The 24,822-nt window shown below is 41.5% G+C and overlaps 6 protein-coding genes across 9 annotated transcripts; 4 read left to right on the top strand and 2 right to left on the bottom strand.

Annotated features, from left to right (window-relative positions):
* The first annotated feature begins 767 nt into the window (after window positions 1–767).
* Window positions 768–4,753, top strand: LOC1272641 (CD151 antigen). Its single transcript, XM_311541.5, has 4 exons — window positions 768–983; window positions 3,576–3,815; window positions 3,907–4,302; window positions 4,382–4,753. Exons 1-4 carry the CDS (start codon window positions 921–923, stop codon window positions 4,751–4,753), a joined length of 1,071 nt encoding a protein of 356 aa, XP_311541.4. The 5' UTR covers window positions 768–920.
* A 9-nt stretch (window positions 4,754–4,762) lies between these two features.
* Window positions 4,763–6,301, bottom strand: LOC1272642 (elongator complex protein 4). The gene is made up of 3 exons (XM_061657100.1): window positions 5,997–6,301; window positions 5,793–5,908; window positions 4,763–5,728 (listed from the first exon to the last, which is right to left on the bottom strand). The coding sequence occupies exons 1-3, from the start codon at window positions 6,145–6,147 to the stop codon at window positions 4,889–4,891; spliced, it is 1,107 nt and encodes a 368-aa protein (XP_061513084.1). The 5' UTR covers window positions 6,148–6,301; the 3' UTR covers window positions 4,763–4,888.
* A 2,338-nt stretch (window positions 6,302–8,639) lies between these two features.
* Window positions 8,640–11,253, bottom strand: LOC1272643 (origin recognition complex subunit 3). Its single transcript, XM_311543.4, has 4 exons — window positions 11,099–11,253; window positions 10,434–11,032; window positions 8,998–10,368; window positions 8,640–8,923 (listed from the first exon to the last, which is right to left on the bottom strand). Exons 1-4 carry the CDS (start codon window positions 11,123–11,125, stop codon window positions 8,827–8,829), a joined length of 2,094 nt encoding a protein of 697 aa, XP_311543.3. The 5' UTR covers window positions 11,126–11,253; the 3' UTR covers window positions 8,640–8,826.
* Window positions 11,254–11,467: 214 nt separating this feature from the next.
* LOC1272644 (transcription factor MafK) lies at window positions 11,468–12,800 on the top strand. 4 transcript variants are annotated; one of them, XM_311544.5, is made up of 4 exons: window positions 11,468–11,747; window positions 11,872–12,008; window positions 12,183–12,218; window positions 12,297–12,800. In XM_311544.5, the coding sequence occupies exons 2-4, from the start codon at window positions 11,970–11,972 to the stop codon at window positions 12,660–12,662; spliced, it is 441 nt and encodes a 146-aa protein (XP_311544.3). In that variant the 5' UTR covers window positions 11,468–11,747; window positions 11,872–11,969; the 3' UTR covers window positions 12,663–12,800. The 4 variants fall into 4 exon arrangements, with proteins under 4 accessions (XP_311544.3, XP_061513088.1, XP_061513087.1 ...); XM_061657102.1 differs by having other exon boundaries at window positions 11,494–11,747; window positions 11,811–12,008; XM_061657104.1 differs by lacking the exon at window positions 12,183–12,218 and having other exon boundaries at window positions 11,491–11,747; window positions 11,811–12,008.
* A 2,310-nt stretch (window positions 12,801–15,110) lies between these two features.
* On the top strand, window positions 15,111–19,099 carry LOC1272645 (glutathione S-transferase). Its single transcript, XM_061656589.1, has 6 exons — window positions 15,111–15,265; window positions 16,309–16,476; window positions 16,843–16,985; window positions 17,104–17,269; window positions 18,045–18,212; window positions 18,283–19,099. Exons 1-6 carry the CDS (start codon window positions 15,133–15,135, stop codon window positions 18,591–18,593), a joined length of 1,089 nt encoding a protein of 362 aa, XP_061512573.1. The 5' UTR covers window positions 15,111–15,132; the 3' UTR covers window positions 18,594–19,099.
* Window positions 19,100–19,521: 422 nt separating this feature from the next.
* Window positions 19,522–21,183, top strand: LOC1272646 (enoyl-CoA hydratase domain-containing protein 3, mitochondrial). The gene is made up of 3 exons (XM_061657101.1): window positions 19,522–19,655; window positions 19,726–20,150; window positions 20,245–21,183. Exons 1-3 carry the CDS (start codon window positions 19,629–19,631, stop codon window positions 20,624–20,626), a joined length of 834 nt encoding a protein of 277 aa, XP_061513085.1. The 5' UTR covers window positions 19,522–19,628; the 3' UTR covers window positions 20,627–21,183.
* The last annotated feature ends 3,639 nt before the right edge of the window (window positions 21,184–24,822 follow it).

The following is a 24,822-nucleotide window of genomic DNA, read 5'->3' as shown; positions in this document are numbered from 1 at the left end:
TGAACAGATTAAAACAAGGCTTGAATCAGAGCAGATATGAAGCAGAGTCCCGTGGTACAGTCGAAAGATCGTACGACTCAATAACATGCTCGTCATGGGTTCAAGCCTAGAATTTGACCGTCCCCCCGTAGCAAGAATTGACTATCCGGCTGCGTGGTAATGAATTAAGTCTCGAAAGCCTGTATAGGCCGGCATGTCCACGTGGGACGTTTATGCCAAATAGAAGCAGAAGATGTAGTAGAGTATGTTCCAATGTTTTCAGCAAATCTTTCATTGCGCTTTTTTTTTAATAACACATGCACTCAACACACTTTTTATTATTTATTATTTATTTTATACCACGATGTGAGGACCATACCATGTTAAGTTTTTCTTTATTGTACAAACTTCCTGTCGGAGTGTCCTAAAACTCCTCACTTTTGCGTACATTAATACAACGTTTGGCATTAGCTCCTCACCCACGGCTCCGCACGTGCTGTTGCATGGTTGTACAGGTTGAGAAGTAAATCACGTTCCTGCAGGCAAACGTTGATGGTATCAAACCCAGTTTTTTTTTCTGTTCACTCTTTTACCCTATACGAAGCAAATTTAGCCGGCCAGACCAAAACATTCACGCGCTGGTCCGAATCGCCGCTATGCGTTGTTCTTGCCGCCGTTTCGGCCTGCGCCACAAATATGTAACGCTTCATGCGCACGCAACTCACCGGACGCAAACGCAAACGGGTGATCAATGTGCTTGTCCAGTGAGCGTCCACTACGATGTCAGCAGTTCTTTGTCAGCTTTCGTGAAGCAATGATCGCACCAAGTGAGAAGTAGCTACCTACCGTTTGCAGTACTCACAAGTGACAGCTACTGCATGTAGCGGTGTAGTAGTAATACAAGTGTTTATAACATAGCAAAAAACAAAAAAATAAAAATCATGAAACTAAGTAAAGTGTTTAATCACAAGTTTGTGCTGGCAAGCTGTAACCTAATATTCATGGTAAATGATTGTATGGATGGTTTTGCCCGTGTGCTAGATTATTGTAGTAATGCATCCCTTCCGTTTGCTACCTTCTGGCACTGCATGAATGCGTTCTATTGTGTTGTTCCGACATGGTGCAAAACGATCGCGTGTTTCCATCGCACCAGTGACAAGTGATTGAAGATACGGCATATAGAACATGCAGATGAAAACAAATCAAAAAACCAAAAAACGACATTTCAATAATACATGATTACAACGGTCACAGTAAGAGCATATGAGTAATTCTAAATAGCTTCGTTATTGTTGTAAAGTGCTTTAAGGAATACAACCAAACCGTTGTTTAAATATGTTTAAAAATATCTAACATCTATTAAAATTTACTTACCACCCATCGAATCAGAACAAAGTTGAACGCAACGTAAAATAAAGTTAACTACCGAATGGCGGGGAAAGGTACCTCACACGTGGGTATGGTTGAGTGATTCTAAAGCGGGTCTGTGTTGTGATTTTTCAGATGGGATTCACAAACTGTCTGTGCACTTGTCCTGCGGTGCCTTACCTTTTCCCCCTACAGTGAGTGTCCAAAATTGAATGCATTGGCAGGCATTGGCATTAAGCAGTGCGGGACGCAACACGCAACGCGAAAGCGGAAGATTACAAAACTGAGTGTAAAAGCCGAACGTAAAAAAAGAGGATGGGGATGAGGGGGGCATTAATTATAAAATATATGCTGCTGATCCAGTGTTTGAAAGGGGTAAAGAACGGTTGAAATTTAACGTACCTGCAAAACTTGTGGCGCTATAATGGGCAAATGCATTGCGCATTGGTTTAGAGGTGAAAATCAACCACTGCAGAACATGTAACATGTATCTGATGCAAACCCTTTCCCTCCGTGCAACACTTCAACTGTAATCGTTCGTGAGGGTATTTTCATCTCTAGCTCACAATTTTCGCTATGCGATTTTCACTCACTCACGCAGTCATTAGCGCTTATAATGCATGAAATTTTTATCGAGAAAACATCAACTGTGTGTTTTAGTGTACTTCTTTGTAAAAAAACGAACCTCACTTTAGAAACAGAAGTGATAATATATCTAAATACTACTATTAGCAGTGCAAACACGTTTCCAGACTTCTTTTTCTCTTTTGATCTATGATAAATGATCAATGTTTTTAAATATATTATTGCGTTTTATTTGCTGGACTACACAACTATGTTGGACATGCTAATTGTGTAAAATTTACTTGATTTTTTGGAACAATATTGAGTAAAGCTTTAAAAAAAGGGCTCAAAACTCTTTACTTACATTTCAGTAAATCTTCAGTATATCTGACTAGAATAATGCATCACTAATTAACCCTTTTTTCTTACGTGAAATGGCTTCTGTAGTATTTTACTGAACTTTAACATCAAACAGTTTCCTCTAATTAGCTTGTTTTAAAATATTTCCCACGACATGTGTTATTCCATATCCCTAAAACCATATAAAGAGGTGTCAAAAATAATAAAAAAAATCAACTTAAAATATGCATGTAGGACAAACGTTACACATGCTAGATCACGTTTTTTACACAGCCGTTGTTGACATGTTTACGCAAAGCATGACGCTGCTGTCCACTGAATGGTGAAACGTACAATTGTTTAGTAGCATTATTCTATGCTTTACTATTACACACAACGTTAGATGACTTTTTTTTTTGTATGGCGGTGTATGGGTTAATGTCAACGCACTTTTGTTGGCATTGAACATCGATCGTGTGAGAGTGCGATGAACGAAACACGAAATGCATCCAATAATTCCTTTTGTATATGGCGATGTATGTTACATCTAATCCCATTCTATATATTTGTAATTGTTTGAGCAAAATGCATTGCTTATGTAGAGTAGAGGGGGAGAAAACGCGCCCTTTCCAGTGTATTGCACATGGCCAGCCGGAATCTTATCTGTGCCATTGCTCTTCAGAATGAATTGGAACGGATACCCTATGTGTGGTATTCTAATAATTCTGCTATAGATCAGTAAACCCATATATTAGTGATACCTCGTAGATCCGCTCCGACTACGGTTTTGGAAAACTTAATTCGACTTTGAATTAAAATCGGAATTAACGCTGGTTAACTCCGACTAGTCTGGATGGGGACCCTTTACGCAACTGATGGAATTAATTCTGCTCAAAACTGCTCTACAATTGCAAACAAAAGCTGATACTGTGGCTTTTTATTTTCTCATATAAAATGACTTTCGTGAATAAGGTTTTTTTTTTAAATACCAAACGAATTGCATTGAAACATTTCATTTCACGTACAAAACGATGATTCTACTTGATCACGAAAACAAATCACAGATCTTTGTGATTTTCAACCGATTTCCTCAGTCGGTGGGACAAATAATGCACAATTAATCGTAGAATCGTTTATACAATATTTAAAAAAAATACATATCGCACAATATTTGAGTATCATCCGTAATCAAAAAGTGTTGAATGATGGATGATTAAAAAAAGGAATCAACATTTTGGGCTAAACTGGATGAATGATCTATAGTTTATGTAAGCATACAATCATTCTCAACACCTTACCCATTTTTTACCTCTTTAAACTTTCAGTTATGTGGCATCACGCTGCTTTCCACCGGGTTTTACCTTTTCACCGATTCACCGAGGATTCTGCTATCTCGCTTGCTAATATCAGCATCCGATCAGCAAAAGACGCCCTTATCCGAACTGGAGCAGCCGCTATTTCACTATGTGGCGTTTGCACTGACCACGGCAGGTCTCGTGGCCATTATTGCCTCCTTGATTGGTTGTTGGGCCACATGTATGAACACGTATTGTGTTTTAAGTATGGTGAGTATTACATTACGCGCAATATTCGTAACTGCTGTAAAGAAAAATCTTTTGAATGCAACAATTTCCCTCCACCTCCCGCTTCTTTCAGTACTTTCTCATTATTCTCTCTTTACTGGTGGCTGAGTTTGGCGTATGTCTCATGATCACTGCGTGGCCTCAGTGCTTAGGATTAAACCTCAACGAAACCGCAATGGTTAAGGCACTCCAAGCCAACTATGGCGTGCCCGGTAATGAGCAATTTACAGCAGCAATGGACTTGGCGCAAACCATTTTCGAATGCTGTGCCATCAACACGAGTATCAACTACGATACATCACTGTGGAAGCTGCAAAGCTTGGGTAAAAAGGAACTAACGGTTCCGTTAACGTGCTGCAAGCTGGTGAATCGGTTCGAATTTACGGCGTACCTCGATCCGGTTCCACTCAATGCAACTCTTTGCCAGGCGCTACAAACTCAAGATTATGAAAAAAGTCGCCATTTGGATGTAAGTAATGAATGAATCAAACGATTACGTGTAACATTTGTATCCTTTCCCTAATTTTATCATTTGTCTTACCCCTTAGGGCTGCCTGCATAAAATTGAGCTGTGGTATCGAGAGCAGTATTTTCTGTTTCTTTGCGCTGGACTAATTGTAGCGGTGGTCGAGTTTTGCGTTTTGCTTAGCATTATTTTAAGCTGTACCAAGCTGCCCCGGAAGAACCATGCGGCGCAAATGCTGCGAACAAATCCGTTGCCCCATATTCCAATACCGGCATTGCCGGCAAACCGTCGGGTCCGGGATAATATCTACGAGCATGAGCTGCCTACGCCCATTCCCGTACCAACCATCCGGGAAACGTACATACAACCAAAGGAATATGCCAAACAACGTTCCGATGCGGCTTTTAACAATAATTCTCACTATTATCAGATCTCAAAAAGCTACCTCGTGTAGGGTACGCTATTTTTCAGTAAAAATTTTAAAATTGTATATTATAAGCGCGAATAAAAGAGTGTTATTGTCCCAGTTGATAAACGTGTACTGTATTTGTGCACGGTGTCGCTCTGCTCAATCGCTTATGACGTGCGGCTAAAAATCCAGCTTGCTTTTTCCTCCTACGCTAGCACAACTCATTGTAGGCACTTGGCTTTTGCTTGCACCGTCCTCATCCGCTATGTCCGGTGGAAGATGTAACTTTTCGATAACGAATTTGCTGCGTTTCAGCTTAAACGCTAAATCACGCGTCTTCGGGTGATACGATGCCAAACTATTAAACGGTGTAATTTTGGTAATATTCAACAAGCCATGGTACTCTTTGAAAGCGGGATTTGCCTGCTCTTCCATTTGACCAGCAAATGCTTCCAAGTCAAACGAAAAATCGAACATATTTCTCACCTTTTTGGATAGGTATACATCATCGAGATGGTTGAATAGGTGTAGTGGTACGGTAATAAGGCAAACTGAAAGCGTGTTGCGCACGATAGCTTTTAACAACACCATGAACCGCAGAAAATCTTCCGAGAACTGCTTGCCATACCACAATGGTGAGCCCATAGAATTTAAACAAATTCGTAGCACGTTTTTGGAGCTTTCGTCCGAAGCAGCATTAAACTGTTGTTCGCCGGCTTTACTACGGATGCAGGATAAAAGGGAAGCGTAATGTGGGTTGTTAAACGAACCAAATTCTGGCGCATTTGTTTCTAGTTCGCCTCCGTTCCAGCAGGTTACATCGTGGGCTAATAACATATCAGGACTCATCGTTTTGGTAAGGTCGAAGTAGTGTCCAAGCGAAGTTGCAGGTTTCTGTTCGGAATCTACAGGAGTTAGCTGATTGTACCGAAAGGCAATCCGCATAGTTTCCGGCTCTGGCATGGTGGAGTTGTTATCAGCTGTTTTGCTTTCCTCAAGCGGTGTTGGTAATTTGTTTATCTAAAAAATATGTTTTGTACTTTAATGCGCTTCGTGTTTTGTAATTGAAATTGTGCTTATTTACCAATTGGGTAGCATCTTCATCCATAGTGGCCACCACAAGTGGGTGTTTGTTTACAATTCCTTCGGCGAGAAAATATTTAGACAACACTCTAGCATAATTTCCATGCTTATCTTCACCTAAGGATAGGTGACCGTCAAAGTAGAAAAATGTTATTTGTTTTATTACGAGAAAGAAAAGGATTTTATAAAACTCGGTTTCACTTGCCTATTCCAATGATGGAACCAATGGGAAATCCGCCACCGAAAACATGATCTAATGAAGGGTTTCCCAAAGAAATTATAGACTGTCCCGTATGCACTGAAAGCCGTGTTCCATTAATATTTAAAGCGCGTTTACGTTTCACAAATCCAGACATTTCCAACGTTTTCTAATTAATTTCTAGCACCGGTGTAATTTCACGCAACTAAACCAAAACATGCTCAAACCGCATACCGGATTGTTGACACATCGCTCATCTGGGTTGTCAAACTTCTGAAAAAGTACCCGCCGAAGCATGAATCGGCAGTACCCGATGAAAATGCTATATGAATGGTATGCGGTTACGGTATTCGCTCGAATATCACGTACAGGCGGTCCCCGAGATACACGGTACCTCTTATACGCGGATTCGGAGATACGCGGTTTTCTAAATTTGACAATTCTTTGAGCAAATTGTACTGATTTGACACATCAATTGCAAATTGCCAAATAATTTCCGTTTTGATCGAATGTTAAAAACTATTTAAAAAGGTTTAAAACAGTTATATTCAGTCAGAATAATATCAAATAATTCATAAAGTGACTAAAACCACCCCTTACTTGCAAAATTACACGAAAATTAGTGATATTTTAGCTGGAAATCACGAGATTCGACTTACGCGGAAATTCGAGATACGCGGTATTTTGCGGCCGTTTTCGGTCCCCATTAACCGTGTATCTCGGGGACCGCCTGTATATACAAATATACTAAAATAAATGAGATAAATGGCCATTAATTTAGTAAAACGTTAGTAATTTCATACACTTAATCATTTACAGTAGAGCGCCGTTCATCCGGGCTCATTGGGACTCGACCTCTCCCGGATACTCGCAAACACGGATAATGAGTCAAAGAATTAGTGATGGGAACACTGAAGTTTTTCTCGGAATCGATTCCAGCTAGCTCTGCAGTTTTTTGGTATCGATTCCGAATAGTAGGTCCGGAATCGGCTCCAGAATTGGAATCAACTCCGGAATTGGTCCCGGAATCGGTTCCTGAATCGACTCCGGAATCGGTTCCGGAATCGAAATCGGCTCTCGAATCGGAATTGGCTCCTAAATTAGAATCGGCTTCCAAACAGAGTCATTTTCGGCATCGCCATAGAAATATGGGTTTGGGTCCAATCATACTACGTATTGATAACCGCAAAAATCAAAATTTACTTGTAAAAGATCCATTTTCATGGAGATTCCTCGACTGATTTCGCTCCGGAGTCAACTCTGGAATCGGCTCCGGAATCGGCTCCGGGATTGATTCCGAACACGGAATCGGAATCGGGTAGGTCCGATTCCGAGCTTCCACCACTACAAAGAATACAGTTGTCCCCCGAGATACGACTGTATTTGGGACCGAAAAAATGTCCCAAAGCTAGTAAGTCGAAAAAGTTGTACAATATAATCGAATATAAATATAAAGTTTATAACCGAAGTCGGAATCTACGATATCGTGTATTTTATTTAAATTAATTTTCCATAATGTATTAATTTTACTCTAAAAGCCGTTTAGGGCGGTGGCAACGCTGATCGGATGCGATTTTATCGGACGAGATTTATTTGGGATTTGACAGATAACGTCGGACGTGCGATTTCGTCGTCCGACGTTATCTTGCAAATCCCATATAAAAAAATTTGACTGGCCGTCCGATAAAATCACATGCAAAAAGCGTTGCCACCGCCCTTACCCGATATAGATATTCAAGATAGAGTAGTTCTGGAATCTGTGTGTAGAAATGTGTGGTTATCAGCACAGAAATTCAAAAAATACATCAATTTCTTCTCAATGACAACTTTTAAATGTCACAATCAAAATCGTCGTAACTTGAGGGGGTCGTAACTCGGGGGATGTCTGTATATTTTATCACAAATTCCTGATATTTGTTTTTCATTCATATTATATTTTGGTAAAACCAGTTTTTATTGTCTTTATGGTTTTCTGATGAGAATATCTGAAATGTGCCATGAATTATAGCGTTTTTTGTTATGACAATGGGCTCTGGTAAGCATTATTTCAAATACCCTCCTCAGCACGAAATGTTCCCTTTGTACTAGACTGTCATTTCAGAACAGCACGAATAAGCGGATAGCCGAATAAAAGGTACCCGTATAAACGCCGCTCCACGCTTCGGCGATTTAATAGAACTTGTACCGATAATTTTGATATTTCTGGCTTTTAAGCACTTTTTAGCAAAAAAATCAATTTGTTTTCCATTTGACTGTCAAACTTAGAAAATCGCATATCTCGGGTACAGACTGTGTAGATGAACAGTGAAACGCTGTTTATGCGAACGCTAACGTAAAAAAATAAAATAAAACCTATGTGCGATTGATGATGATCCATGCTACAAATCATTATTTCACTTTCAGCATGAATTTAAATACTTTTTGTATTGCAACATACTTTGAATGTAAAGGAGTTTAGGGAAATAAAACTTTTCTTGATAAACGATGGGAACGGAATAATGATATATTAAAAACTGTTTGGACAGTTGAAGCTGAATGGACTCAAACGTATATAATTGAATTCATTGTTATGCTACAGGAGTTTTTAGACAAAGCATTTCATGTAGAAAGGTTATTTTGTGAATCAATTAATCACCATTACCATAAAAATTTCCCAGACCAATGGATTTTGATTTGGTGCACTTTATGTATTCGAAAAGGATTTATACAATATTTTAAGATTTATAGATAAATTTGAGAACACGCCTAACATAAATAGTGGATTCTTAGCCAACTTAGGCACACCGACAGGTATTTAAAAACAATACTTATTATCTGTAATTCTAATGCTACATTTTCACCATGTAAGTCTTGTGACGTGATCGGTTTTGGTTTTGGATGTTTTTATAAAACCTAGAAACTGCAGTTCCGCAACTGCTCGAGTGAAGCGAGCCCTGTTCAAAAAAGGGAAAGAATTTTAAAAATTGCAATAAAAAATCAATGGTGTTGAAAACTTCTAAATACTTACTGAATTACTGGATCGATCTGTTGTTCTGCACCGTCACTGTTGACATCATCGATTACGGTACGGAATGCTTGCAGCCAATCGAACAGATTTATCATCCGACCACACTCCAAGTGGAGTTTGTATGCGATTGAAAGATCTGGCAAGGATGGGATAATGCAGGAGGATTCATCGAGAGTGCAGCATTCACATTGCGTGTAAAATTGGGGATTGTTGAGAGCAGTGTGAACTGCGGCCCTAGGAGCACCAATGATGTGCCGACGAATGAACGAACTGTCATTGTACAGAAACAGTTCAATTAATGGCACTTTTTTGCCTGTCGGTGGGTGAAGGTGTCGTTGGAAGATATTGCCTAGAAAATAATCCATTATCTTGCCTACAGCTCGGGTGGCAGCAGATTCACTTTTAGCATGTTTCGCCGCCGTCAGCAGCTTTTCCCGCAGCTCTTGGCGTCCCATTTGGCTAGACAGTAGAGTTTGTTTGTCCTGCTGTGTATCTACGTCGATTTGTTCGTGACTAGCAACTGCTAGCTCCTCGGATAGTATCGCCAAACCGTTTGCCATTGCCTCCAACGGTGCTACTTCGTACACCAAGCAACCTTCAATGTTCAATTGATCGTTCCGATCAACCCACTGTAACACCACATCCAGCACCTGTTTAATCTTCAACAACATTTCTTCCTTCGACAGGAACGATAGCAATTGCATGCATTCCTTGAACTCGGGCTGTTCAGTAACGTCGCAAGACACACACTGACAATAGAGCTCACGGAGTTGCCGTCCCAACGGTGCCTTGGGAAGGTCGGATACAAGTGTATGCAGTATTTGCAGTGCGCAGTGAAAAGTAAACCAATAGTTATGCACCTTCATTATCATTGGCGTGAGAGATCGCTTGAAGTAGTCATCGTTCGTAAGGATGTCGATGACTTCCTGGGGATTTTGAAGAGATTCCACATAAGGACGGAATGAGGGTAGCTGCCGTATCTGTTCCAGCTCGGCCGATGTCAGTTCGTTGATGATTGCTTGTAAATCGTCTGCGTCGTCGATGATGGCACTGAGCGCATTAATTGGTTGTTGAAAGTAGTGATCCAGGAAGGCGAACTTGAACCCCTGAATAAAACCGTTGACGGAAAAATCGTAAAACAGGAAAATGTCCAAAAGCAGTTTAAACACTTTCCCGGACAGATGAAAAGGGCAGAAAGGTGTTAGCAGAACTTCGTCCAGGATTTTGTTGAGATTGGTCGCCGATGGTTCCGATTGAAAAATGGATAGCTTGATTTTGCTAGTGACATGATATGGCAGTACATTGTGAATAGTCGAAATAGCAGTTGCCACACCAAATACAAGCACGAACGGCAGCGTTGTTGCGTAAGAACTAAAAATTTAGAGAAAAATGGTTTACAAACAAGGCAAACTTGACGACTGATAGAAAATACTCACTCCAGTATAAGTATCAGATCTTGCAGAACCAGCGGATTGAACAGTTCAAAGTCTGGGATAATAATGGTGAGTTTTGGCTTAACGCGACAGTTTATATGCGTTTCAGTGTACCATGCATGCAGTACGTCCAGATTGAGCTGATTTTTACGAAGCGGCTTCTCCTCTGCAGTATCTGTTTGTTGGCCGTGTATGCATTTAGCAACAATCGTTTCCACGGCCTGCTTAAGACTGGATCCATCACGGGACGGCAGCAGCACAACAATCGAGAGTGTGTTGTTGCGGATATCTTCGGCCAGCTTCTCGAACTGGGAGAGATGGTCGGTTTGATTGATACCAGTAAGCAATGCCGCAGTAGGAAGAAATCCCTCGTACGTGTCCGTTTGTTGGCAGCTTTCAATGAATTTCAACAAGTCATCGATAATTTTCCCATAGCTGCTTGTTTGCATCTTCAGTATCATTTGTCGCAAACGTTCCCAGTTCGTTTTGTACATACGAAACCAATGCTGCTTTGTTGTGCTCGTGTCTAGGAGGCTGTTACAACGTTGGGTCTTTTTACGTCCTTTGACACGCGTTGCTCCATTTTTAAACACAAATACCCCCTGAAAGATTTAAAGAGCATTGAGATGTGGAAAAGTGTTTAATTTTTAAATCTGCTTAAAACAAACCTTCGAAACTGAATTCGTTGCATCCATCGTTGATATAAATTGCCGCTTTATTTCAGCTGTAAACAAGACCGATTGACGTTTGGAAATGGCGCGCCGTGAGCTGCTCGTACTCTGCGGACGTGCTCCGACTTTTGCGGCAAAGGCTCATCACTGTAACGACTTTTGGTTCTCGTCCGTTATTAAAATAAATCTGGTTTAGTTTAAAAAAAATCCGAGATTTGAACTACGGTAATTGGTTACAATATTTAATTAATAAATTAATTTGTAAATAAAAAGAACTAAAACCATTAATTACTGAAATCGTCATATGGTTTGAAAATGTTCTATAACCGTTGAAATGTCAAACATTAATGCTGTTCCTGATGTCAGATCAATGGATTTGGCCCAACCTGCAATATGAAGGTTATTGCTTACAAATAAGTCGTGGAACAACAATTAGCTAGCCTTGATCGGGTGAATTTCAAAGAATGGAATAAGGAAAATCGTGCAGAATTCATAATAACTTTGAACATCATTCTACAAAAGTTTAATTAAACTTTATAGTTGGTGCAGATCGTATATAATAATATTTCAAATCTCAAAAGTGTCGAGAGACTACGAAAGCGTTCGTCATTGGTTCTGGTTGCAGTACAGCTCTATAGGGCTCAGGGTAAGTGTACACATATAATGACCCGAACATGACTTGCAATTTGCTTTATTCGGTTTTTCTCAGCACTATCTGGTTTGTGCCCTTTTTTCATTGCATGGCGTCACCTAAAACATTCTACCCATAGGAACACATTCGGTTCGATTCGATCGATAACTGAATAGATGTGCGTCTTCTAGAAAGTGCCGAGCAGGTGTGTGCTGTGCAAGATCCAAACCACGTAAAATGCCGCAGGAAATTAAACGGGAACGTAAAACTGCTCAGGTAAAGTAACATTCAATACACAAATGAAGCATCTATTTTAACTATCGGTAGCAATTACCCCTGAGTGTGTTGCCAGCAGCAGCGTATGTGCAACATGTCTACCACTCGTTTCGTATAGTGTGCTAGAATTAATCTCATATCCATCGAAATGTGTACCCCTTTCTGTATTTGTAGTCAATGATGCGCCCGAAATCTATTCACTGGAATGAAGTAATTATCCATACCGCGATGTTTAACATCCATTCGTAGTAAAACCGATCGATCCGTTTGCTTAATTATGATTTGCAGGCACCACTATCCCCCTGTCCCATCCCCGATATTAGTGACGATGAGCTGGTGTCGATTACGGTACGCGATCTCAATCGTACGCTTAAAATGAGAGGTCTAACCCGCGAGGAAATTGTGCGCATGAAGCAGCGGCGTCGTACGCTGAAAAATCGAGGATATGCCGCCAGCTGCCGCATAAAGCGCATCGAGCAGAAGGATGAACTGGAGACGGAAAAATCACAAGAATGGCGGGATATGGAGCTGATGCACGAGGAAACCGGTCGATTGCAGGAAGAGAACGATTCGCTCCGTAACAAATACGAGGCGTTGCGAAAGTTTGCTCTTTCGAAAAAGATTCCACTACCGCCGGAGCTTGACGTGCTGTGAAGTGAGGTCAAGACGTGGCCAATGACCGTGCCGAATGTTTCACTGCTGTAACTAATTTGTTTATATTCCATCTCAGTACTTCGATTAGTATAATTGTATATTGAACATTAAAATAATAAAGTAACATTTTATATTCTACACTCGCTTGCACGTGGCCATACTTCGACACTAGGTGCAATTGTAGATCAATTTGAATATTTGAACATCATGATGTCATTATTTCTATATACAATGCATCGCTCGCGATAACGGGGTGCTCTAAGGAAAGGCAATGATGGCTAAAAATTATCATTAAAGAACCTTCCAGCGTTCGCGTGAAGTTTAAATGAAGAAGACATCAAGTAAAGAAGCTCCACCTTGTTGGGCGGCGTAAGAAAACATCAACTGAATCATATCATAGTATCAATGTTTGATAAGCTTATCAGGTCACTTTGAAAACAGTTGAAACCATTTTGAAACCAGTCCATCTTGCTATCTTCGTGCTTAATGATTTTTGTTATATGAAGGATTTTTTTTAATAAAATATCGTTGCAAAATTATTAACAATCAAAAGTTAAAACAAATCTTAGCTGACCCGCAATTGGTTAATTGTACCTATGTGCTAAACTGTTGTTCGTTCTGTACCACATTGCATAATACCAATAGCCAAAAAGGGCTTGACATGGGAGCAAACTCGTTCGGATGTAATTGTCGCACGCTGACCAAGAAAATGTAATACAGGCCACCCGAACAGGGTAACAACACGGTGGATGGGGGTACGTGATAAGTAAAAATAAAACTGCGTAAAACAGCCCGCTACCATCGATATGTATCGCAGCATTGAACAAATTCGAAAATCTGTTTCACGATCAATGGATCTGTGATGTAGGGCATGCCCAATACCACCACTCGTGGTATGACTCGCCTATTGCATGATCTATCGTTTCGTTTCAGATATTCGTTATCGGCGGTTTTGTTGACCAGCTGAGCAAGCGGTGTTTTTTACCAAGTACCGTGTTTGTGTCTCATTCTTCAACCGCTCAACTGATGATTAAAATAGGTCCAGGAAGTTTAGGTAAAAACGTGGTCCAGGAAGTTTAGTAAACGTTGGCAAGCTTCCACGTATTGTAGTAAAAAAAACTCTTCAAAAATTGATGAAAATGATTATTAATATTGCAAATGTTTCAGCGCATTGTATCTCAGAAACGAAACAAAAACACATCATAAGTTCTCATAATATATTCTTCGAGAGAGACACCGAAAAAAACACCTACTTTGACACAAAAGTTCGGGTGAAGCGAGCCCTTGCACGACGACGGCGCGATAGCACGGAGATAAGACTGATCGTTCAAGTAACTACGACACGTTCGTATGGCAACGACGAGTGTGCGCGTTACACATGGGTCCCGAATACGCACGAATACCACACTGCCGGGTTGCCGGGTTTTGGGATAAATAAGCGAGCGGTACGCACGCTTGTTTTAGTCTGACCATATTCTTAGCTCAAGTTCGATCAGCAGGTAAGCTAGTGCGCGTCGATGAAGGTTAAAGCATAATGCATACCAGTGGGTGATGAGCGTTATCGAAAGTACATTGTTCGATCAAAACAGAGACCTGCAAAGAAATGGGGTGCAAAAGTGGAAATAAAATGTATTGTTTCGCTTCGAGTTGCGTTCGAGGTGCAGTGCAGTATTGTAGCAGTACCAATATGTGTAATGCAAAAGCCGTGTAATGCTTAACATGTTGGCAAAACTTTATGAAATCTTTGCGTCCTACGCCCTACGAAACAGCGAATATGGTGCAACAAAATATTAAACGCGTGTGTTTGCATGGGGTAAAGTTTGCGGTACTGGTCCTGGAGCAACCGGTTTGGAGAACAGTCGCATCAGCACAATTGGGTGATCAAGGTTAAATCAATCTTCATCCAAGTAGCCCGGTGGGTCGGTTCAGTGCGGAGAAGCATGATTTTTGATGGTGTTTACTAAACACAAATCTTGTTTTCGCTTAAGAAGATTTACTTTTACTGGCAAAAAGCTGAAGTAGTTATGAAAATGTGATACCAAAAATCCAAAGAGAAATAGTTTAACCTCCAAAGGTAGTTCTAGAAAAGATGGAGAACAAGAAGGTATAGCGATTGTGTTGGTTTGGTAATGAGGTTCGATAACGATTCAATTGTGCTTAAGTATTTGCTGCATTTGCTGCTTACAAAATATGTATTTTTGTCATGTTCATGTGAACATAAAAAGATCAAATAAGAAAGGCGAATTTGGAACAACTTAATAATGCTATGAATTAATTCATTATGCTGCACAGATAATTTAGAGACTCAAAAGTAACTATTCTATCTGATTGAAGTATATTGAGTAATTGCAGATCGTTCCAATTTATAGATGAAAATGACTGTGATTTATGTACACTTTAAGCGCTTTTCTTTAAAAGTAACCGCTCTTTCCATTCGTTTCCCTTTAGATCTTCACTTAAGTGCAACATCATGCCGGATTACAAGGTTTACTATTTCAACGTAAAAGCTCTGGGCGAACCACTGCGGTTCCTGCTGTCTTACGGCAACCTTCCGTTCGATGATGTGAGGATCACCCGCGAAGAATGGCCAGCACTCAAGCCAAGTGAGTCACTCGACAATCGGTCCGTGTCTAGTTTGTCTCTGTACTGTTGTTGTTGTTAGCATTTGCTGACAGAGGGGTTTTGCTAAAATTGAATTATTCATCACTATCGTACCTGCAGATCGATAGTACATTGATTTCTCATGATTATTTAACCCCCCCCCCTCGCCGCGTAACCTTAACATAACATCCCACCCGCAATAGTTTCTAAATACATGTACGTCTCACGCCCAACGTCCCCGGTCAAACGACCCTTGCCGAGTTTTGTATTCCCTCGCCACCGAGATGTTCTCGTGATGAAAAGCCGATGTCACGATTGGTTTGGCACGGTTCGATTGACCTTCTAACCGAGATAGTTAGAATACTATCGATGTTTCGTGTTCTTTGAAATCGTCATTGTCGTCAATTGATGCACTATAATTTTAGCCATCGATTGATCCCATTCGATACACATGCGTACCACTTTGGTACCGCCAATGCACCTATGTATCGGTGGTGATGATGACGATTTGTTAAAATAACTTCACTGCAGATTCCGCGTCATGTGATTAACCTGGTTTTGTGTGTAGGTAGTATTTTAGTGTACATGTCTTCTTTGTATGTTATTTTTTAAATATGATCTTGAATGCAGCAATGAAAACAGTGTTTGCTTTATGTACTTCAAAATGCGTAATATGACCTTAAGGATAAGATTCAATTTTAATATTGGCTGGATTTTGAATTTATACATTTTGATATGCGATATTACAACATTCGATTACAAGATAAACACACATGTACACGCGTTCACATGATATAATCACTTGAAGCAGCTGATTCTGGAGTCCAGGGAGTGCATTTTTATTTTTATTTCAACATTTTTTTGCATCGGACTGGGTCCGTGTACTACAAATTTACCCCCCCCCCCCCTTTCAAGTCTCGCTTAATTCCATCCATCCATTCCCACAGCGTTGTTCATACGTATATGCCCACTCCGAAACCTTCAGAATTTTGCGAAGGCCATCATTCCAGTTGCCATGAACCAACAATTCCATCTTTCGTTTCAGCAATGCCGATGGGTCAGATGCCGGTACTGGAGGTTGACGGCAAAAAAGTGCACCAGTCGGTCGCTATGTCTCGCTATCTGGCCAACCAGGTCGGTTTGGCCGGCGCTGATGATTGGGAGAACTTGATGATTGACACCGTGGTCGACACGGTGAACGATTTCCGTCTAAGTAAGCGCGTCCGCTTAAACGGTGTCCCTATTTTTCCGAAGGCACTGCAAAGTGCCTTCTGCTTGGATGGTTCTACCGGCCATATTTTTGCAATCCTTTTTTGTAGGAAGGATGATTTTTGTAGCAAAAAGATGTGCACAACACATCGCATGGCAGCATTGATGGGTCTCGCACACCCTTCGAATGTTATTGATTGATAACGTGTGTTTTTCTTTGAACACAGCGAACCAAGTAGCCATTGAGCAAACGCAATTTCCTAACGAAAAGGATGCAAAAAATGGCCGATTGGATTATTCCTACCAGTAGGGACATTTAGTTTTACTACTCAATCTGAACCTCGCACATTAAAACCCTGTAACATTTTAGAGATTGCCGTTGTCTCTTACGAGCCGGACGATGAGATCAAGGAGAAGAAATTGGTTACTTTGAACAACGAGGTCATTCCATTCTATCTGGAGAAGCTGGACGACATTGCACGCGATAACAATGGATACCTGGCCAATTCTAAAGTAAATGCTGTTCGCAATTATGATCGACCGATGTGTGATGGACACAGGTTTCGGGCAAACCATGCACGAACAATTCACCATTATCCATTATTTATTTTTTTCTTTCCTCATTTTTCAGCTGAGTTGGGCCGACATTTATTTCACCGCCATTTTGGACTATTTGAACTACATGACCAAGTCTGATCTGGTCGCAAACCATCCGAATCTGCAGAGAGTGGTTGACAACGTAACATCGATCGAATCCATTCGTAGCTGGATTGATAAACGACCAAAGACTGAAATCTAAAACGCTATATACACTGGCGCCGAAATGCGTGCACCGACGAACTGTGTCACCGAATATACATTCTAGCCAACGGCCCAACAACAATCGACTGCACTGCCGCGAAGCAGTTCGAGGCAGAACGATTTTTTTTCTCTGCAGAAGAAATGCGTCGGAATAATTGAAATACAGCAAAAATATGGAAATAAACATGTTCGTGATAGCACGGACAAACAAGAACCGTAAAAATCAAAGCCTGCCCTCTTGACGGGAGCCAACAAAAAAAAAAAACAGTTTGAAAAAGCTCTTTCCGTTTTCCTTGCTGCTGTTACAATGATTTCGTTTCATAATCTTATCTACTAACAAACCAGCATGCTCCTCCTTCGGACCCTGCAAAGTTGCATAGTCACGTTAGGCTGGGCCGGGTTGTTGGCGGATCTTCTTCCTTTGTGTTATTTTTATTTTTTCTAGTACAAACCTGTTGATATGTGTTGTTACTACTGTATCATAGCTATGCATTCGTCATATTCGGTTCCGTGATAAGACGAATTTTCCTCTTTATGTTTCTTTTTGTAGAACCAATGGATTCAAGACTCAGCTGCTTATCTCATACAACGACACAAACAAAACAGAAAAAAAAACTTAACAATGTTTAAAAAGAAACATTGCGAAAGTTACCAAAATTTACATCGCTCGCAAATCCAGCTACTATTAAAATTTAACACCGCTATTTCTCTTTCTCTCTTTCCCCTCCCTCTGCCCGTTATCCGTCCAATGGTCCGCGTTTCTCTTTCTAGCAATGCCCATGGGCCAGATGCCGGTGTTGGAGGTCGATGGTAAGCGTGTGCACCAATCTCTGGCAATGTGCCGGTATGTGGCCAAGCAGATCAATCTGGCCGGTGATAATCCGTTAGAGGCTCTGCAAATCGATGCCATTGTCGATACGATCAATGATTTTCGTCTGAGTGAGTATTGATGGTCGATGGTGGGAAAGCGACCATACCAATGACGCATTATTTCATTCTTTACTCGTAGAAATTGCGATTGTCGCCTACGAACCGGACGATATGGTGAAGGAGAAAAAAATGGTCACCCTGAACAACGAGGTGATTCCGTTTTATCTGACTAAGCTGAACGTGATCGCCAAGGAGAACAATGGCCACCTGGTGCTTGGCAAGCCGACCTGGGCTGATGTTTATTTTGCTGGTATCCTAGACTATCTAAACTACCTGACCAAGACAAATCTGCTCGAGAACTTCCCGAACTTGCAGGAGGTGGTCCAGAAGGTGCTAGATAATGAGAATGTCAAAGCTTACATCGCTAAGAGACCCATCACCGAAGTTTAGACGGATGGTGTGATTTGCCGAGAAGAGCAACTTTTAAAATGCAATCACCTTGAATATGATTCTTTTTTTTCTTCTACTACTATTTCTTATGCTGTTGGATCGGTCGTTGGTGTTCCGTTTGTTTTTGATATCAACGAATAATTTACCTACTGATTTCAAATTCTATGCACTCGTGATAACACAAAGGTTCTGGCGTGCGTTTTGCATGACGCACTGCGATTGAAATTTCTGCTACGAAGGATACGCTTTTTACTTAACCACGATTTACCAATTTCATCTCATGCATGTGTTCACACAAAACATCATAAGCTGTAATAACAGTGGTTCTAGCATTCACGCCTAAGCTAAGCTCGATAATGGATAAGTATGACAATAAATGGCGATTCAGAACGGTTGAGATGATATGAAAATTTTGTGTAAAAGAAACAAAAAATCTTGATGCGCGTGATGAAATTGTGGGAATAAACAAGGAATCGAAACAGAACGTTCGGTTCTGCAAAGCCAAAGCCCATTCAGAGCTTTCGTTGTTTGTTTGAAATGGACACGAGGTGACAAAATGCTGAAAAAGTTTGCAAAACATGTGCTTTTGTCAAAATGCCGTAACCTGGAGCAGCCAGGAACTTAAGTTGACAAAAGTTAACAAAAAATGACAAAATTGGATGTGCGTAAAACAAAGTAAACAAATAGAACAAATTTGGCGCATTGCTATGATGATATTCCTAGAATGCAAGTTTCTAATCGATTTATGTATCGATTTAGTGCTTTATAAACAAAATATTGATCGATTTACAGAGCTTTGAGTTTTTTGTTCATGTGTAGATTTTTGATGCGGCCACGAGAAAATCTCTTTTTTTGCAGTTGACGAGCAGTTACAAGAAAGTTGATTTTTTTCAACTTTTTGTCCCCTCCGTGGCCTCGCGCCAAAAGACTAAACCCTTCAGTGTAAATGCGGCTTGTTATAAGCTGACCGATTCTGTTGAAAGCAGCGTCGAATGACAAGCGAGGAAAAACAAAGCAAGATCACACGCCGGCAAAATGTTAGCCCGCTACGGCAACTTTCTGGTAAGTATTTTTGCATTGAAATGCGGATAAAAATGTGATAAACGTTGCTACTTGAACTCGAATCCTGTAGAAACAGCTTCACTGTGCTGGTGTATCGCTAAGATATCTGTCTACGTACACCTGCAAAGATGGAGTGGGCACCATTCTGCTAGACAATGAGAAAACGCGCAATTCGCTTTCGTTGGAAATGATGAACAGTATTCAAAGGAATATTGTTGAAAACCAGCACGATACGGAACTGCGGTGCATCGTGCTGGCAGCGAAAGGTCGTGTATTTTCAGCCGGGCATAACCTCAAGGAATTGACTGCCGAGCGTGGATCGGAACATCATAAGCAAGTGTTTCACAAATGTTCCGAGCTGATAAGCGCCATTCAGTCGGCGCCCGTTCCAGTCATTGCAAAAGTTGACGGATTAGCGGCGGCTGCTGGATGCCAGCTTGTTGCGTCCTGTGATATGGCTGTTTGCAGTGATAGTAGCACTTTTTCAACGCCTGGGTAATAGCACCTTTCGAACGACCAAAACTAACAACGCATGCGAAATGTTTTGCTCGGGTTGATTGTTTTTACTGCATATCTTTACTCACAACAGGGCCAGCTTTGGTATATTTTGCTCAACTCCGGGAATTGCTGTGGTGCGTGCCGTTCCGCGTATGAGAGCTGCTTACATGCTATTCACTGGGCTGCCAATCACGGCACATGAAGCTCTACAGGCTGGACTTGTAAGTAAAGTTGTTCCTCAAGAACAGTTAAACGAAGAGGTAAGCAACATTTGTAAGGCCATTGCATCGAAAAGCCGTGCTGTGATTACACTAGGAAAAACGTTCTTTTACAAACAAATATCGATAAACGTTGGTGCAGCTTACGAACTCGGTGAGCAAATTATGGTTGATAATCTAGCAACGGTTGATGGCCGTGAGGGAATTAAGAGTTTTGTAGAAAAGCGTAGTCCTAAATGGACGCACAGGGAATAAGCCAATAGAGCCGCATTGCGACTATTTCGATGCATTTACTAGAACGATAGAGAATGTTACAGTTTGTTTAGAATTAGCGAGAATTCCAATCACGGGTTAGTCCGAGATTTATTCTCATTGCAAGTATCATTGCATTGTAATTAAATGGGTTTGAAGAACTTCGCCTACGGCCAGTCCCAGTACTAAAGCTTTTCGAATTTAAACGCATTGTTAATGCCCCTGTGGTATTTCTTTATCTGAACGTTAAACAAAAGATGTAGGGCTGAACTTTAACTTAACAAATGCACCTGAAAGAAACAACCATTTCAAATCGTCTTATTAAATATCAGTATAATGTGTAATTATATGATAGTTCTGTCTGTATCGCAAAATATAGTGTGTTAGTTATTTATCTGTATAGAGCAGCATTGACAATTAGGTAAATTGCGATCTTATCAATGGTGCAGCTTCAATTCCCTCGTGCTTATTTGAAAGAAAAACATATTTTTGATTAAAATTTAAATATCCAAACCTAAAATGAAATAAAAGCATTCAATTGATGGTTTACAAGCTGAGAATAGTAGCTAAAATTAATAATAAGCAGTTAAGGTAACGTAACAGTTTTGTGTACATAAAATCGGTTGATTATATCCGAAAGTCTTTAACACTTATTTGAATGACTTTAATCTATTGTGTTAAAATTGATGTCTTTTTCGGTTTGAGTACTTTAAGTTTCTGGGCCGGTCTGGTGGTACAGTCGTCAACTCGAACGACTTAACAACATATGCCCGTCATGGTTTCAAGCCCCGAATAGACCGTGCCCCCATACGTAGGACTGACTATCCTGCTATGGTAACAATAAGTCATTGAAAGCCAAGCTCACTTCACCAGTGGGCACAAGGCAGGCCTTGACCGGCAGCGGTTGTTGTGCCAAAAGAAGAAAGAAGAACTTTAAGTTTCTGCAATGGTATGGGATCCGAAGCCCCTCGAGGGATAATATAAGCTCTCCCATCCAATTCCTATTCCGATACGTCCTCGTCGTGCAGAGTGGTAACATGTGCCTCCATATATCCTAGATTGGGTACATGGGCTAGATCCAACCCCTTGGGCGGATGGTGGCACATGGCGAACCAGGAGGGAGGTGGGTTTCCCGGGAAACTGGGTATCTGAACGTCGGAGGGGCAACCCGACGCTAAACAAAACGGTCACGTGGGCACGGGGCCAATCACCCGGTCCCATTGAATTAAACCGACTACAGAAAGCCAAAGTAATTTTCGAAACGGACCTAACGAAACCGACCCTACGCAATGCCCCAGGACTACTCTTAAAATGGGCTCAATGAACGTACGCACTCTAAGCGAAGCCGGAGCCTTGAACAAACTTGATGAAGCCCTAGCCACACTGAGCCGTAGCTCAGTAAGAGATTCGGTGGCTAGGGAAAGGTGTGCACAACAGCCGTGGTAAGCATTGTTAAGACATCTACTACAGCTGCCACGACCGCCACCGCGTGTTCGGAACGAGTTTCACCGTTCACCGTTCACCCCGGCTGATCCCCGGAATCATAGATTTCAAGGCTATAAACGGTAGGCTATGCACCCTGCGCATGCGAGGCAAATTATTCAACATAAGCCTCATAAACGTTCACGCCCATACCGAAGAGAAAGAGTAAGAGGAGAAGAACCTGAGGACCTATGGACCTCGCTAGAACCATAGATGCGTGCCCCAGACATGACCTCATAATCATCCTGGGGGACTTCAACGCAAAAGTCGGTAGGGAGCCGTCAAACCACGTGTTAATAAGCCGCCGACGACAGTTGAGTCTGTTAAATGTCAGAACATATCGAGGCTTGATTGGCTTAGTGATACGTTGTAGAATCGCCCGACCCCGTACCAATGGGGGCGGAGAAAACACGCAGCTTCGGCTCAACACGGACTCTCTAAGGGACATTACTGTCCAACAGTAATTTAAAGCCGCTTTAGACGAGTCTCTACAACCAGAAAACAGATATGAAACTACGAGCGAGAGGTGAAACGCTCTAAAAACAAAAATAATAAACTGTGCAAGAAATATACTCCCACCACGTCGTGGCAACACCAAATCCGGCTGGTTCGACGATGAATGCAGACAAGTGACCGAACGTAAGAATACTGCATACCGAGTAATGCAGCAACGGCATAGATCGCGAGCATGCGCAGATGAATTTCCACGGCTCAGACGCGAAGAGAAACGAGTTCACCGCTCCAAGAAGCATGCTTTGGAAGAGTAAAACATGCGGGAACTCGAGCAAACCAGAGAGGCGTACGGACCGACACGAAAGTTTTACCAAGCGATAGCAGGTCACCGAAACAACGTTGTACCTAAGGTAACCTGCTGTCGCAACAAGGATGGAGATCTGGTCAGTAACCAGCCAGAGGTCCTCTCTCGGTGGGCTCAGTACTTTGATGAATTACTCAACGACCAGTTTAATGAACAGCTAGAAGCGCCACTAGCAGATAGTGTCATGCTACTGCCACCTAGCATAGAGGAAACACAAAAGGCTATCTGTCGGCTGAAAAATAACAAGGCACCCGGAACCGACGGAATAGCAGCTGAACTGGTCAAGAATGGAGGTGCACGACTAGAAAACGAGATTCATCAAATTGTTACTGAGGTGTGGGATAGCGAATCGATGCCTTGTGATTGGAATCTCGGCATCATCTACCCCATATACAAGAAAGAAGATAGGTTGGACTGCAACAACTACAGGGGTATTACGGTGTTGAATACCGCCTATAAAATATTCTCCTTGATTCTTCAGAATCGTCTAATACCGCATGTCGAAGAGATAATCGGAAACTATCAAAAAGGATTCCGAAACGGAAAATCAACCACTGATCAGATCTTCACCCTTCGGCAGATCTTGGAGAAGATGGCTGAATACAGAAATGAATACCATCTCTTCATTGACTCCAAAGCCGCATATGATAGCATAGCCAGGGTAAGTCAATCCAGATCCTGGCATACGTTGGTGATATAGACATCATTGGTCTGCGGCTCTCCTATGTAGCAGAAGCCTACCAAGGGATCGAGCAGGCGGCAGATAAACGAGGCAAAGACCAAACTGATGGAGGCAACATCAGCGGACCTAGCAATAAATAATCAGGGCCTACGTAGGCGTGACGTACAGTTAGGTGAACGCACGTTTGAAGTCGTCCCAGAATTCACCTATCTGGGGTCGAAGGTCAGCAATGACAACACCATGGAAGCTGAATTGCGCGCAAGAATGCTGGCTGCCAACCGGTCATTCTACAGCCTGTAAAATCAGTTCACCTCAAAGAACTTGTCGCGACGGACGAAGCTGGGACTATATAGTACCTATATAGTACCGGTACTCACATACGCCTCTGAGACAAGGACACTGTCCAAATCTGACGAAACCCTCTTAGCCGCGTTCGAGAGGAAGATGCTCAGAAGGATACTTGGCACCGGAAAGTGGAAGGACAATGGAGGAGCCGCTATAATGACGAGCTATACGAGATGTACGGCGACCTCACGTCGTGCAGCGTATGAAGCTCGCCAGGCTCCGGTGGGCTGGTCATGTTGTACGAATGGTAACGGACGACCCAGCCATAAAGTCTTTTTAGGCCGTCCACAAGGACAAACTGAGGTGACAAGATGGCGTGGCGTATACATAAAAATACAATATTGTTAACATTTAGGTTAACATTTAGGTCAAATACATTTAGGCATAAATATCTAGATAAGGGAAAAGTTCATTCAATTGCGCAGTAGGATTATACATGCACACAAAGTCAAAAATAGTAAGATGGACCGGGATACGCAATTAGTATATGGATTAAATGAACAAAGATAGCATATCGCACAAAAGAAATTATAAGCGTACCATAAGCCGCCACTGTAGGAATAATTACATATAATTAGGGATCCGCGAAACAAGGGAAGGGAGTTCCACTTCTAATCGCCATTACGAAGTCCTGACGAAAAAAGTAACGAGTAAAAGTTTAAAGTTAAAAAAATAAAGATGCAAGTTTATGTAAAAGTTAACAAGGTGTAAAGAGTTTAAACACGTGTGAAAAAGTTCAAACTCTGATGACATCCTCCTCTACCATCGTGGCCCTAAATCCTTTTTGGCTACTACACCAACCATTGTTGCGGCGCTTAGGTGCAGTCGGGCCTGCCATCTTCTGGCAGACGCGTTCAATGTGCCTCGTACACA

This window comes from Anopheles gambiae, chromosome 3 (assembly GCF_943734735.2).
Source record: "Anopheles gambiae chromosome 3, idAnoGambNW_F1_1, whole genome shotgun sequence".
NCBI classification, from domain to species: Eukaryota; Metazoa; Arthropoda; class Insecta; order Diptera; family Culicidae; genus Anopheles; species Anopheles gambiae.
This window is presented reverse-complemented; position numbering and strand designations above follow the sequence as displayed.

Coding starts and splice junctions, on each gene's coding strand:
- LOC1272642 (XM_061657100.1), bottom strand. CDS start 6,147: ATGTCTGGATTTGTGAAACGTAAACGCGCTTTAAATATTAATGGAACA. Junction 5,909..5,996: donor TGGTTCCATCATTGGAATAG/GCAAGTGAAACC, acceptor ACCTATCCTTAG/GTGAAGATAAGCATGGAAAT. Junction 5,729..5,792: donor ATGAAGATGCTACCCAATTG/GTAAATAAGCAC, acceptor CATATTTTTTAG/ATAAACAAATTACCAACACC.
- LOC1272641 (XM_311541.5), top strand. CDS start 921: ATGAAACTAAGTAAAGTGTTTAATCACAAGTTTGTGCTGGCAAGCTGT. Junction 984..3,575: donor GCTGTAACCTAATATTCATG/GTAAATGATTGT, acceptor TTAAACTTTCAG/TTATGTGGCATCACGCTGCT. Junction 3,816..3,906: donor CGTATTGTGTTTTAAGTATG/GTGAGTATTACA, acceptor CGCTTCTTTCAG/TACTTTCTCATTATTCTCTC.
- LOC1272643 (XM_311543.4), bottom strand. CDS start 11,125: ATGGATGCAACGAATTCAGTTTCGAAG. Junction 11,033..11,098: donor CAACGAATTCAGTTTCGAAG/GTTTGTTTTAAG, acceptor TAAATCTTTCAG/GGGGTATTTGTGTTTAAAAA. Junction 8,924..8,997: donor CAGATCGATCCAGTAATTCA/GTAAGTATTTAG, acceptor TTTTTTGAACAG/GGCTCGCTTCACTCGAGCAG.
- LOC1272644 (XM_311544.5), top strand. CDS start 11,970: ATGCCGCAGGAAATTAAACGGGAACGTAAAACTGCTCAG. Junction 12,009..12,182: donor GGGAACGTAAAACTGCTCAG/GTAAAGTAACAT, acceptor CTGTATTTGTAG/TCAATGATGCGCCCGAAATC. Junction 12,219..12,296: donor AATCTATTCACTGGAATGAA/GTAATTATCCAT, acceptor TATGATTTGCAG/GCACCACTATCCCCCTGTCC.
- LOC1272645 (XM_061656589.1), top strand. CDS start 15,133: ATGCCGGATTACAAGGTTTACTATTTCAACGTAAAAGCTCTGGGCGAA. Junction 16,477..16,842: donor GGTGAACGATTTCCGTCTAA/GTAAGCGCGTCC, acceptor GTAACATTTTAG/AGATTGCCGTTGTCTCTTAC. Junction 18,213..18,282: donor GATCAATGATTTTCGTCTGA/GTGAGTATTGAT, acceptor CTTTACTCGTAG/AAATTGCGATTGTCGCCTAC.
- LOC1272646 (XM_061657101.1), top strand. CDS start 19,629: ATGTTAGCCCGCTACGGCAACTTTCTG. Junction 19,656..19,725: donor CCCGCTACGGCAACTTTCTG/GTAAGTATTTTT, acceptor CGAATCCTGTAG/AAACAGCTTCACTGTGCTGG. Junction 20,151..20,244: donor AGCACTTTTTCAACGCCTGG/GTAATAGCACCT, acceptor TACTCACAACAG/GGCCAGCTTTGGTATATTTT.